Here is a 13,098-nt window from a genome sequence, read left to right as displayed (position 1 = left end):
AGGCCACAGAGATCTCCCATGGCCAAGGCAGAGGGTCCTCAGAAATAGCTTACAGGCTGCTTGCAGACATCCGCGTGTCCTGGAGACTTGCAACAACCTGGCCTTCTTTTTTGTAGGGTAAAATGGCATGAGTAGGTCAAATCCTTTTTCCGGCCCAATGCTAGGTCCTTTCTACCTGCATCTGTGCACAACGTAGGGCTCCCCGTGTCCCACCAGCACAAACCCCAGCTCCTTACAGACACACCTTACAGGTGCTCACTTACTTTGTGCTTTAACCCTTCGGCTCCCCACCATGCGGAGGTGCTTCCGAAAATTCCTGAAAGAAAGGCCAAACAAAACCTCTGAGAAAGGCAATAAGAAGCCATACCTGGGCCCAGCAGAACTGAAAAAAATGGGAGGAAAAAAAAATAAAATTGGGAAGACAGCATATTTCCTTCTGAGCCTTCAAAAGCTGGAGACCAGGTTCCCAGCCTGCACTTACTCAGTGCTGGGGACAGTTATGTTCGTCAAGTGTGGCTGTTTCTTCTGAACTCCCTGGGCTGGTGGTACAGGGCAAGCGGGGTCCTACACAGCAGTCCCCTTCTCATGGTCTGCTTTCGCTTTCCTACGACTCAGGCACCTGTGCTGTAACTTTGCTGAAGGCTGCCACTGCCCATGCTGGCAATGCTCCCTCTTCTCCTGGTAAGCAGCAGTAACTGCTCCCCTCTCTCCTTTCTTCCACACATGCTTCAGCGGGGAAGCGGGGTGCCCAAGCTCTGCCCTGCTAGGCAGCGTGCACACAGCTCATGGCTGTGCTCCTTCCCAAACACAGTCACGGCAGCTGCTAAAATCCCACCTGTGCTGTTAGCAACCATGCAGCCCATACTGCTCTCCAGGGCAAAGACCTGGGAAAGACTGAAGCCGCTTCTTCCTTCTCGGATAGCGCTGTTCAGCAAGGCTGACTGTCCTCGTGGGCCTGCTCTCCTGCTCATGCTACCTGCCTAACCACCTGCGTTCCTGCCCAGGACTCACAGGCAGAGTGCAGCGGGGCTGCAGAGCACACAGCTCCGGAGGAAAGCCCACCAGAGGGTAAGCTTTGGGGAGCAGTTATACCCCATAGTCAGGTCTGCATAAAACAGACCGTCCTGGCCACTCCTGAGAGACCATGGCAAAGGGACTCTTCGTCCAGCCCCTCCGAGTGCAAGGGACCTGTTTCCCTTAGTTTCTCATCACTCACCTAGACAGGAACCAAACAGGACAGGAACCAAACAGGACACCAGAAGAGACACAGGGAAGAAGCAGCAGGTGGACTAGCAAGAAAAGTCTCACTCCTCTGTAAACTCTACCTAGGGTGACTTCACCCTGCCCTGCAGCCCCCATGGCCCCCACGGATGTCAGTGAGCCCAGCAGCCTGCACGGAGAGGGGGAGCCTTCCTAGATTCCCTCCTGCCCCACCAACATACACTGCAGACATCAAGCAACAGAGACCACTTCTGGCGAAAGAGGTAAAATGACAAGTCATCTGGCTCACACACAAGTTAGTGGGATGAGTAAGGACATGTTACAACCATGCAGATGCTTTAGCAACCTAATTGGACTAGAAGACACTTCCAGCACCAACATCAAGTTGTTCAGAGCAAGTCAGAGACGCCTACTGCGATACAGAGACACCAACCCCAACACAGCCCGCGTGGGAGGGAGAGCACTTAACCCACGCCACCTTCTGCACTGTCCCCCACTTTGGCCTTGGATCTCACGTTGTCATCAGGATCCAAATTCAGCAACTCAAGAAGGAAAACTAGCAGCTGGGTAGTGAAGCTGGGAGCAACATTATTCCATGACAAATTTCCATCTGTGCTTGGGCTATTAATGTTCTTTTACAAAGCTTTATTTTAGCTCTACTTGGGTCCGTGAAGATTCACTGCTGTGAATCAGACAACTGCCCCCCCTTCGACAAGTAACTAAAATAATTTGCCTCGCTAACACGTGCGGGACCGGCCCTATGCACAAAGCCTTCTGGGGCGTTTGATGACGATAATGTGGGCTGTCTTACTGCGCATTCGATTCAAATCCAAATAAATACAATATTTTAAGGGAACCAGGGTCATTCTTTACACAGAAAGGTCTTAGACACACGTTGTAACTCATCAGAATGAAAACCTTTATGGTCCATTGTGAGACCAAGATCACACCAGACGCTGAGCACCAATGGTAATTGCCAAGGCCACGGTTACATCCTTTGGGCTTTCGGCACTTTGGAGTAAAATCCATTTTTCTGTTAAAGAGTTGTCCTCTCCACAGAGGAGCTTCTTCAGACCCTGGGGGAAGGGAGGTAAAGCAGTCTTTGCCACAGAAGAGTGATACTCCCAGCTGCCTAGAGAGCTCGGTCTCTCCTGTGAGCACAGGTTGAGGGCAGCTGTCTAGACACATCTCCTAAATGCTGCTGAGAGCAGCACCAGGGAGAATCCAGCTGCTCGAGGTCAGCCATCACACTAAATGCTTGGAGAATGGGATGAAGGCCTTTTTTCCCCCCGCCTCAGCTCTTCTAGAAAGAAAGCCCTTTGGAAAGGAGGTGCGAGCCTGGGACAGGGCATCCTGTGGCCATCTAGATCCTTCTGAGGGCTTTTTGCAGCTGTATTGGTCCTCAGGCCCCTCTGTGCTTGCATGTGAGCACAAAAGGACCGGCACAGCACCCCGGGGGAGCCGCAATCTGCTCTGTGAGCAGGGGGGCTACGTAAACCCGCCCAGCCTTCCTGCCTGGCTCCTGCAATTGCACCCAGAAAACTCAATGTTATTTGATCACTAGCAAGATCTCTTCAGCCATCAAAATTCAACAAGCATCCCTCAAGTTACAGTGATAAAATCTCCTTGTTACTCCCTTTCCTGAGCAGTCCTCCTCCGGACAGGCTCCAGCTTGCCACGCAGCCCGCATGACCCTATGCCGCCTCCATGGTATCCATCCCAGCCAAAGGGTCTCCAAGACACAGCGGCCCCACATCGCACGCTCTGCAGCTCTGCCTGCAGCGGTTCATTCACACGCTGCAGAGAAGCCTTTTCATTACCCGAACAGAGGTCAACGACAGAATTACTGATGTACATCAGCGCTCTGCAAAACTCCCAACAGCACCTCTGACGTTCTCCTCCTCAGCTCCTCCTTGCAGCAGTCACAAGGTTCAGCAAACCACCGAGCATCGCTCACCCTCGAGGCAACATCTATTGCGTGCCGTGCCACGCAAACCAGCCTCCCTGGGCACCGGACATGCAGGGCCAAGCACTGCGGGGCTGTGCAGTAACAACTGAACTGTCGAAACACCTGAGGCCATGAAGCGCTGCCCAACAAGCATCCGAAACCACGGTGGGGCTGGGGTCCTCCTCGCTCCCTGGGGAAGAGCGCTGAACACTGTCAGGCAATCCTTACAGCTGGCCAGGGTCTGCCTGCATGGCCCAGCCCAAAGCCCATCGTTGCTATCCTATCGCCTCTTTATCACGAGATAAATGCAGATGGGCTCCCAGTGTACAATCCTGCCTAGACCTTCAGTGTCCGCAGGAGGTGAAGGGACATGCAGACCACTCAACACAAGGATGACATGACTCTGTCCTCTATCCTGACTACACAGCATCACCAAGGCATACAACTCCTACTCCTACATTTGCAAGCCATGGGAACAAGCCATTTTCTAACAAGGACTCGCCTCTGTCTAAAAAATTCTGAGAAATCTCTTTCTTTTTAAAGATACACTGTCTATTTATTTACTGCATCTTTAGGTTTGATTCTTATTTCTCTTCGTTATTGGTGGAAAAACCACCACCCTTAAGATGCTAAAGAAAAGAAAAAAAAAAAAAAATCTTTCTGGCAATTTCCCAGTTAAGAAACCCTGATGTTTTTCTCCCACTTTGTTTTGAATAGTGCTGGAGTGATCATGGCAGTTTTTAACCAATCACACAAATGCTGTGTTACCCTTCTCAGTAGGCTGCCAAAATACACGAGCTTTGGCACATTTAAAAAACCAGAACAGTTCTGATTAAAACAGTGGCTAAGTGATGTGCCCTGTGAAGCCAGCAGAGGGAAACCAGGACCCTTCTGTAATACCTGGACAAGGAATCCATCCCCATCCCCTTTTCTTTCCTTTCTGTTCTTTAAAAAAAGATTAACAAAATAGATTTCTGCTCACTAGAGATGTTAATTTTGCCTAGGTCTCAGATTTCTGAGGCGCACTTGTGGATGCAGCAACAGCACATACAAGTATTGAGCTAACCTCAAACAAATTCCAAATATTTGGGAGAGGGCTGGGGAAATTGCATCTTTAATTTTTTTCATATATATTTTTCTGGCTGAGACACAGATCCTTTATATTCTATTTGGAAGCTTAAAAGAAGCTTGACAGTGTTCCTTTAAGAAGATGGAGATCAGCTATCTTGAGCACTGCAGCATCATTCACCTCCACATTTCCAACACAGCCACCTCTAGTGTCCCTACGAACAGCAACACAGACAGGGACAACCACGTTCAACGTCATCAAGCGTCACTAATGACACCCGAAGGGCCCATGCAACACCAGGCAAGGTTACGGCTATGGGAGAAAACGGGCCCTACCTCTGTATAACAGCTGCAGAATCATTCTCTCGTTTCCGTCTCTTCCTCTCTGCGTAGCCCCTGAACGCCCTGGGAAACCATTTTCAGCCATTAACCAACTACACAGCTTTGAACTGGAGAGGACACGAAACACAGACAGGAAAGCTCTCACCAGACAACAGAGAGACATTAGGCTGGTCAAGGAAGACAGCCAGCCCTTGCAGGACTGCGTGCGAGTCAGGGGCCAGGCAAAAGACTCACCAAACCAAAGGTCCTCACTCTCTAGGGCAGGTGGCTGGATAAGCTGTTGTTCCTAAAGCAAACATAAGAGTGGCCAGAGCACGGCCCAAAGAATGGGGGTGAGCAGCCATCATCCCTGCTACGGAGGAACGGACCTAGGAGACTGCAGACACAAAACCTCTGTACACCAGGATCAAGAGGGACAAAAGCATGCTAGCAACTGTAGTCTCCATTTCAAAGATGAGGATGGTTGCGCTGTGATCCATGTAGGCCTACCAGGTGCAGCCATCTAACCTCTTCCCAGCTGACTAACAGCCCTAGCATAGGGAAAGCACGAGGGAATATGATGGACAGGAGAAGAGAGGAGAGTTTATCCAGGACACCAACAGACAAGGAAATAAAAAAAATGAAGATTATACTTACGAGATGCTAGAGATTCCAGGAGACGCAGGGAAAAAGAAAGAGAAGAGGAGTTCATTAGTGCTCAGCCCCGGCCAGCGTTCTGAGGGACTTCTCACTCCAGAAGGAATATTTCTTGTTAGGTGGAAGGAAATTGCTTTTTAAATTAAACATTTCTCAGTGGTGAGACTCCTACTTGACCAACCTAAATCCTCTCTGGGGCAGTGTTGGCATGTGGCTTGGATGCAAATTAAGCTCTGCGTAGGCCCAGAGAACATGCAGACGTACAACTGACAGCTGAACGTGGCCTGTCAGGCTACAGCAGGAGCTCAGCATCACGGGCTTTGGGAGCAGGGAGACCTTCTCCCACAGCGACAAAGACTTGTGAAGTCAGCTCACGCTGTCTGGTCTATGAAGGAAGCAAGCACGGTGGGCTGAAAGCGCTAGAGCAGAGGCCAGGAGGCCAGGGGCACCCGGAGGAGCCATTCCAAACAGCTTAGGGAAGTACCCTGAACTTTTGGAGATGTTTCTGTGCCATTTTGAGAGGCAGCACAGAATCTCCAGAAACGTTAACCAGAGAGCTACGTTAACCAAGGGAGCTGTGCTCCTCAAGGGTTCCCTTAGGGCACCATTCCCCAAACCAATCTCACTTTGGCCTCCAACAGCTCCAAGCCTTGTAAGCCCTGCCATGGGCCACCATCCTGCAACAAACCTCGTGCACAGCAAAGATGACTTCAGATAGCAAAGGATGTGCCTGAAGGCAAAGGAAACTGATTTTGTGCATCATTTGGTGTGCCAGATCAGAACTGTAAAATACCATTCACGGTTACCAGCCAACATTTCTAAGGAGCAAAGCATCCGTCAAATTGCCCTCGACTGCCCACAGGCCCTGCCAGCCTGGTGCCCAGGAGTGTTAACCAGCTGGGGTGCCACCAGACTTAATCCCTGAAGAGGAGGCTGAGGGACACAGAGGTCAGGTAAGAGAAGCAGCGCTAGGACAATACAGAGAGAGCAGAAGCCCACGGAGACTCCTCACTCCCACCGTCGGGGTGGGATTAGCACCCCACCACTATGCATCAGATCCTGCAGACTGGCACTGGGCAAGTGCCACCCCCCCCCATGCTGGGAGGGTGGGTCACACCTCCAGCTGAGCTGGTGGGGAAGGGCATGAAGATAAGCGTTTTATCTGGGGATGCAGATCCCTTCCAATATCTCAGCAGCCACCCCTCTCCCCAACACCGGATCCAGCCCTCCCTGCATCAGTCCTTACAGGTCTGATCCAGCCCGGGCTATCCCAACATCAACAATCAGCCTCTTTTTGGGATTTGGGAAGGGAAAGGTACGGGAAAGAAGAAATGGCAGAGAAACAGATTACAAAAAGGAAACCAGAGTAGACAAGGAGAAATAAAGAGAGCAGCAGAGCTGAAGGTGACACAGACATTGGAAGAAGGACACAGGAAAAAGGTGACGAGGCTGGAGAAGGCCTTAGAAGGCAGAACAGTATCTCATTTCCCTCATTGCTTGCCTTGGTTTTCCAGCCAGGTAGGAAATACTTGAAACCAGGAAGACGGTATTTCCCGACAAGCTGGGTACAACCTGGAAATGAGGCTTCCCTTATTCTCTTCAGTCCTTTGAGACCTGCCTCCTCCCAGCGCACAGCAACCGGGGGGACCAAAACCTGCATGGAGCGTGGAGGGAGAGGCTGTTCCTAACTCCAATCTGTTCACACTTTGCAGAGATTTTACTGACACCTTCAAATGACCAGACCAGCGCAGAAGCTGTAGGGCTATATCTCATCCTAGAGAGATGCACTCTTCTGGAGTGACGGATGCATGGCAAGCCTGGAATAATGTTCCCTCGGGGCAGTGGCTGCAGCAGAAGCGAGTGGTGGAGGGTCTCAGCTGGTGCTCCCACAGGACCCTTGCTCTGCAGAGGCAGCCAGGGACCAGGCACAGTGTCACAGAGAAAATAAGGGAAGCAGAGAAGAGCCGGGTAGCCCACGGAATTAAAGAAGGTAAAACCAAACAAGCGGGAGTAGTAGGAAAGAGAACTAGAAAGTGCAAAAAAGAAATTAATGAGAAACAAGGTGCTCTCTCTCTCTCACCCCTGGACTGAGGTGCCAAACATACAACTCAATTGCTCCAGGCTCTCAGATACAGCTTTGAGTGGGCTGCGAACTTTAAGATACACAATAAAAGCTACAGCAGTAGTTTCACTTACGCTTGCATAGTTGTAGTAGCAGTTTGAAAACTGAAGAGGTTCTCTTTTGGGAACCAGGTTCGTATGGGGACATCATCTGGAAGAGAGAGAGCAAAACCTGAGAATCCAGCGGGCAGGGACATCGTCAGACAGCCAGACTTGCCAAGCTCTTTCTCTCAGTACTTTTCTTCAGCATCCTGCCCTGTACTAAACAGGAGAGTCTCATCCTCCTCATATATATGCACACTACCACCGAGTGTTTTGCAAATTTGTGCTAAGCCTGTTTATCAGGCTACTAAATGAAGAATGAAAGCTCTATCCTAAGCGTGGAAGATCAGAATAATCCAGAAATTACAGAAGAGACATTTGAACAAGAAAAAAAAAAAAAAACAAAAACGGGGAAAGAAACATTTTTCATGAAAAGCATTTTCCAGCCTCTGCCTTTTCCTTAGTATCATTAGTCTGAAATGTCCCGTTCATCCGGTTCTTTTTCTACCATTGAAGTTTCAATAAACCCTTCACACACCTGCCCCTGATGACCTGGCCTTCATGAGTTTTTCTGGTTTTAGAAGTCAAACTGCACATCAGCTATACAGTCTGCAGAAAACTTTTTGCTTATTTGGTCCCTGACGTTTGTAAACTGCCCTGCCTGAACCAACTGCAGATTATTTCCTAATTCCGTTGCATTAGGACACTGCATCATTTTCACGTAATGACCACTAAGACAAAAAGTAGGCAGCAAATTCAGTCACTAATTACGTGTGTGGGATGGTGGTGACCAGAAGGAGGAACCTGACCAAGAAGTGGCTCCTGCTGAGAACTCTCGGGCTGAAGTCGGTCAGGCAGGGAATCAGAAGCGCATTAAAATCCACTGACACAAGACGTGCAAGATCGCGGTGGACTGGATCCCTGGGATTTGGGGCTACCTGATTTTTCATCTTGCTTCACTCCCAGCTTGTGGCTTCCTTGCTTAATGCCTTGCCACATGTTGCTGATCGTGTGTCTTCCTTCACTCATTCAAGTTTTAAGATCATTAGCAACTACAGTATCTTAGTCATTAATATTCTGGCATTGTCAAGAGTATTTTTTTTATTCACTTTCATTGGCCAAAACCCAATCAAATGCTGCATGCGTACTGCAGACATAATTACTACAGACCAGATATCTTACCAAATGTTTTGTACAGATCATCATCTACTACAGACTGATCCTGCTGTTCCCTGAAAGTACAAAAAGTGGCTGCAATTACAGACGCAAAAAATGCTAAAAGCAACTGGGGAGGCTTCCTTTGAAGTGAAGCTTCCAAGAAATCATATAGAAAGCTGTAACAGACACTCCTTCTCAGCTAACAGTTTATGTCAAGCCTTGTATAAAGGCACCCTAAGGAAATATGTATGTCAAATGAAAACTGCATTCTAGTATGCTAAATACTTATTATGAAGTTCCTATGTCTGCTCTCCTCCAAAAAACAGATAGAGAAGAAATGCAAAACAGCTCAGACTGTAAATGAATGACTTGTTTGAAGTCTCAAACCCACAAAAGTGGTGAAGGAGGAGAAGTTGTACAAATTCCTTTTTAGCCAACAATTCTGCACAGACTTCTCAGGGACTACGCATCTCAAAGGACTGACAATCTCTTAATGTATTTTACAGCTTTTAAGCCACTAGCTTTGATTCAAAGCAGAGCTTATGAACAGCTAATATCCTTATGAGGCTTTGCCTGGACAATCACTGGAAGCCTCCCCTCCTTTTCTGATAGACAGGAGTCAACATAGGAAAGATATCACACCCCAACACACAGCACTCAATGGAGAATAAAGGATTTGTGGCCCTTCAGAGGCACCTCTTTACCAGCCAGAGGTAGAATAGTAGCAGAGAAGCACACAGCTGGCAACTAGGGAGCACTGCTCAGCTCCAGAGCTCATCCAGCTAATTAAAATTCAGATTATGAGTATGGCTCTTTTGCTTCCAGGAGCAGGTAGCACGCTCAGTTTTGGCCAGGCAGAGCATCTTGTTCTCCTTTCTTGTTACCGTCAACAGTGATGAAATAGTCAAGGAACCATGGGCCTGGGTAAGACCGGAGGAACACCACCACCACGTTCAGCATCTCCAGCCACTTGCCAGGCTGCATGAAAATCTCAGCTCCTCTGTCCATGAGTGGATGTGTTTGTATAAGATGCTGGGAGCAGCACAGGAGATGACAGCTTGTGCTTCTCTGGAACGGTGATAGGCATCATAAACTCAGCATAAAAATCCATATTAAATTATGCCAATCTGGCCTAACTGCCATAAGTGTTGGTTTGCTGCAATAACATGCCATGTAAATTCAAACAGAGAAAGCAGCACTGTGAAGTGAACCTCTGGGGAAATCAGTCTGTCTCTCTCGCCTCCGTTCATCTCTGCTCTGTCCTCTCTGCTAGCCATGCATGAAGGACACTCCAAGAAATACTTCTTGCAACCTGCGACAGTTGTGCCATTCAGTTCTCGGTTTTCCTCTGAGTAACGATGCTTGGATAGAGAGCGCAAACGAGACCAAGCTGAGAAAACTTTCATTCCGTGATGCCAGTGCCACGATGGGATTTGGTCTCAGAGGCACAGCGCCGCCTGTGCAGCCACACGTGTGCGCAAGCACTCAGAAGCTCGAGACAAGCACCGAGGGCAGCTGGATCTGCTTGTACGAAACATGAAATACTCATGGAGGCATCTGCAGGATCAGCGCTCTCAACTCTCTTCCCATTTAAGTAAGTATTCCAAGATATTTTCAGAAAGGCAAATCTCCATTTCACATTGATAACTGGCCCTAACAAAAATTGCTGCCTAGTTGAACACATGCGTCGTAAATCCCAAGGCCCAGAAACAGAACATGGCATCTCTCTATAGCATTTGTTAGGACACGTTTTCCAGCAGAGGCGTTTAGCTCCAGCTCTAAGGAGTCCAACTCTTCCATTAGTGATCTGGAGCCTTCCTTTGGTTCTGGGTCAAGTAACCTGCTTCAGTCCCACAGCGCATAGTACAATTTTGATTTGGTCAGGAAAGCTTTCAACATAAATCCATCACCACTAGAACAGGAAATCTTCGCTTTCTTAATTCAGTACGTATCATGAGGCTGCGACCGATTCAACTCAGCACCCTGATCTCCCGAAGACCAAGCCCCTGGGCATGTGATCTCCCTTCCTGAAATGGCTTTTTTTTCCCCCTATCCTCCCACAAACTTTCTGGCAGTGTCATCATATGCAGAGCCATCTTTTAACAGGTAAAACACATTTGATCATAAAACCATAAAAGGTTTCCATATAGGAAAACTCTTCTCACTCCTTTTCTTGCATTTGAGCAATAAAAATAATAGACTCTAAACTTGCAGATGTAGTGTCTGATGTGAAGCCCAAAGATCACAGGGAACAGAGGAACAATGCTTAAAAACTATGCACAGGAGTCAGTGGGACTGTAGGTGTTCTGCACATTTGATAATCAGTTCTTTTTTTATTATTATTCTTCAGTATTAGGCCACGTATTCATTTAGTCACAGAATTTCAAGCATCTAGGCATGAAAATATGGTCCAGAACTGAAACCTTCAGTGATTTTACCTGCAGTAAATATCACTATGATATTTACTAGAAAACTATGAACCCAGGAAAGATGTACAGTTTGATCTCCACAGTCCTTATACTCAATTTGTTTTCAAGGAGAAAACCGTGACCTTTCCTGGCTGGACAATCTGCTCTAAAAGCCTTGATGTGTGTTTAAAAAAAAAAAAAAAAAAAAAAAAAAATCAGACAAATTGGGTCAGACTTTGCCAGCCACGTACAGAGCTGACAGGCAAAGATGGACTGTGTACTAGCTTATAATTCAAAGCACATAGATTGTGACATATATTTGATTAATGGTTAAGTTTTCAAAGATGATCGGGGATTTTTTTAATGTAATTGATTAATTATAAGCCCTATTCCCTGACAACATTGAGCAAATGGATAGCAAGTGGGGAAGAAAGTCCAATATTGCGTTATTTGCTAGTATTTATGGAAAGGCCATGAGGTAGCACTACATGAGGGACCCTGCTGAACTGCTTCCAGCCACGCAGACCAGCATTTTGGGGACACCAAAGTACAGAACACTGTACCTGAGCTGAGCTGAGGCTCCCGCTGAGCACCCTGGCACGGTCACAAAGATTTCACGTGCCTCAGCCCCAGAATGAGGCAGAGGAGAGAGGGTCCTGCTCCAAACTGCCTTCTGGATGAGCATAAATGTAGGTGCTTTGACACAGCCCCTCCTCTCTTGCTCTTCCTTCAACAGAAGGGGAGCCACAGAGATCACCCTCACTAAGCTACATGAAGCTGTCGTGAAAACCACCCAGGTCACCTGCTGCTTACAAGCTAGAAGGAGAGACAGCGGAGCTTGGATGAGCTGGCGTCAAACTGAGCTCAGCTTATTTCAAACTCCTCCTTTGACAATCCCTTTCCGCGAATGCTGGTGCAAGGCACCAGCAAGGTGCCGAAGGGGAAACACTACAGGGCCCAACTCGAGGCACATGGCAACGAAACCTCCATGCTGGGACGAGATGGGTGTCACCCCTCACCCCTGCGTCGACGAGTCCCTTTGTGTCCTTCCAGCACCCAGCACTCACCCTTACTTACCAGACACTCGATCGACACTATACATCCTCTCCAGCCTTTTTCTGTGCCACCCAGTCTCACTGGATTGATGCTGCTCCAGGTCAAAGGAATGCTGGGAAGGGGCAGCCAGCCGGGTGCAGTTTGGGCACTCCTTGGAGCCCTGCCGGCTGCCTGGCCAGCCCTTGCAATGCCTGCTAACGCCGTGAGAGCCGCCAGCACTGTGCACTTGGTGGCCGTGGTGGCATTCCTCTTGGGCAGCCCCTTTCATCACCACCAGTTCCATACTTTCATTCTCGTGGTCCGACAGCATCGGCCTCTCGCCGGAGATCGTGTAGACTCGTGGCTTCGGTCCCTCGCTTGGCATCTTCTCTGCCTGCTCCTCGGAAAAGCTCCTCTCAAACTTTCCGTCTGAGATGACGGAGAGCCTGCGCTTGTTCTGTGCCGCCTGCTGCATCTCAGGGGAGTCCTCCTGTCCAAGGTAGGAGTCTGCTAACAGGTGATCTGAAACAAATGGCACACTTTCCTTAAAACCAAAGCACCCTAGACACCAACAAATTCAGGAGGCTCTTTGCTACTGCTGCAGAAAGGGGAAGGGGGAGAGAGATGTGGTAGGCTCCCCCAGGAACCTTTTCAGATGAACGCGTGCCCATAGCCTTCTAAACCTCCACAGCTGGTACTGAAGTGAGAGACATTTCTCACAAATACGCCCAATATTTTAAGCATGTGTAGCCACCAAACAAGGCTAGAAGCAAATGCAGGTCTCAATGCACAGCCTGAAAATGCTTAAGTGCCAAACAACCCTTTTTCAGCTGCACAGTCCTGTCTGCTTCAGCGGGTTTAGCCACGCAAGGGCTGTTGAGCTGGTGAAAGTTTGCAGGACAAGGACCAGCACCAACTTCTCTAAGAAGTGACAAACTCTGAGTGTTTTGAAGTTATTATTTTTTAGAACTAAGGGGCAAACCACCAGGGTTTGTTTTTTTCCCCCCTGATTTTCTGCCAGTTGGTTTGACATGAAAGAAATGCAAAAACATTTCAGCCGACAGCTGCAACGCAGCGTCCCGGTCTCTGCAGCACCCCTGGTTAGCAGGCCTCATTGGG

The 13,098-nt window shown here is 48.6% G+C and overlaps 1 protein-coding gene across 7 annotated transcripts in view; it reads right to left on the bottom strand.

Annotated features, from left to right (window-relative positions):
* NSMF (NMDA receptor synaptonuclear signaling and neuronal migration factor) overlaps window positions 1–13,098 on the bottom strand; it is a 52,887-nt gene that overhangs the window by 19,167 nt on the left and 20,622 nt on the right. For 3 of the 7 annotated variants that reach the window (XM_087753100.1, XM_087753102.1, XM_087753104.1), the window contains 4 exons: window positions 12,022–12,501; window positions 7,412–7,487; window positions 4,574–4,642; window positions 264–316 (listed from right to left, as the gene is read on the bottom strand). In XM_087753100.1, coding sequence (XP_087609226.1) covers window positions 264–316; window positions 4,574–4,642; window positions 7,412–7,487; window positions 12,022–12,501 — 678 coding nt within the window. The remainder of the gene's footprint in view (window positions 1–263; window positions 317–4,573; window positions 4,643–7,411; window positions 7,488–12,021; window positions 12,502–13,098) is intronic. The other 4 variants (XM_087753101.1, XM_087753103.1, XM_087753105.1 and 1 more) reach the window with 3 other exon arrangements.

Source organism: Nipponia nippon, unplaced genomic scaffold (assembly GCF_047370975.1).
Source record: "Nipponia nippon isolate SJK-2023a ecotype South Korea unplaced genomic scaffold, ASM4737097v1 scaffold_16, whole genome shotgun sequence".
In the NCBI taxonomy this organism is placed as follows: domain Eukaryota; kingdom Metazoa; phylum Chordata; class Aves; order Pelecaniformes; family Threskiornithidae; genus Nipponia; species Nipponia nippon.
The sequence above is the reverse complement of the archived record's forward strand: the minus strand, read 5'-3'. Positions and strand labels throughout refer to the sequence as shown.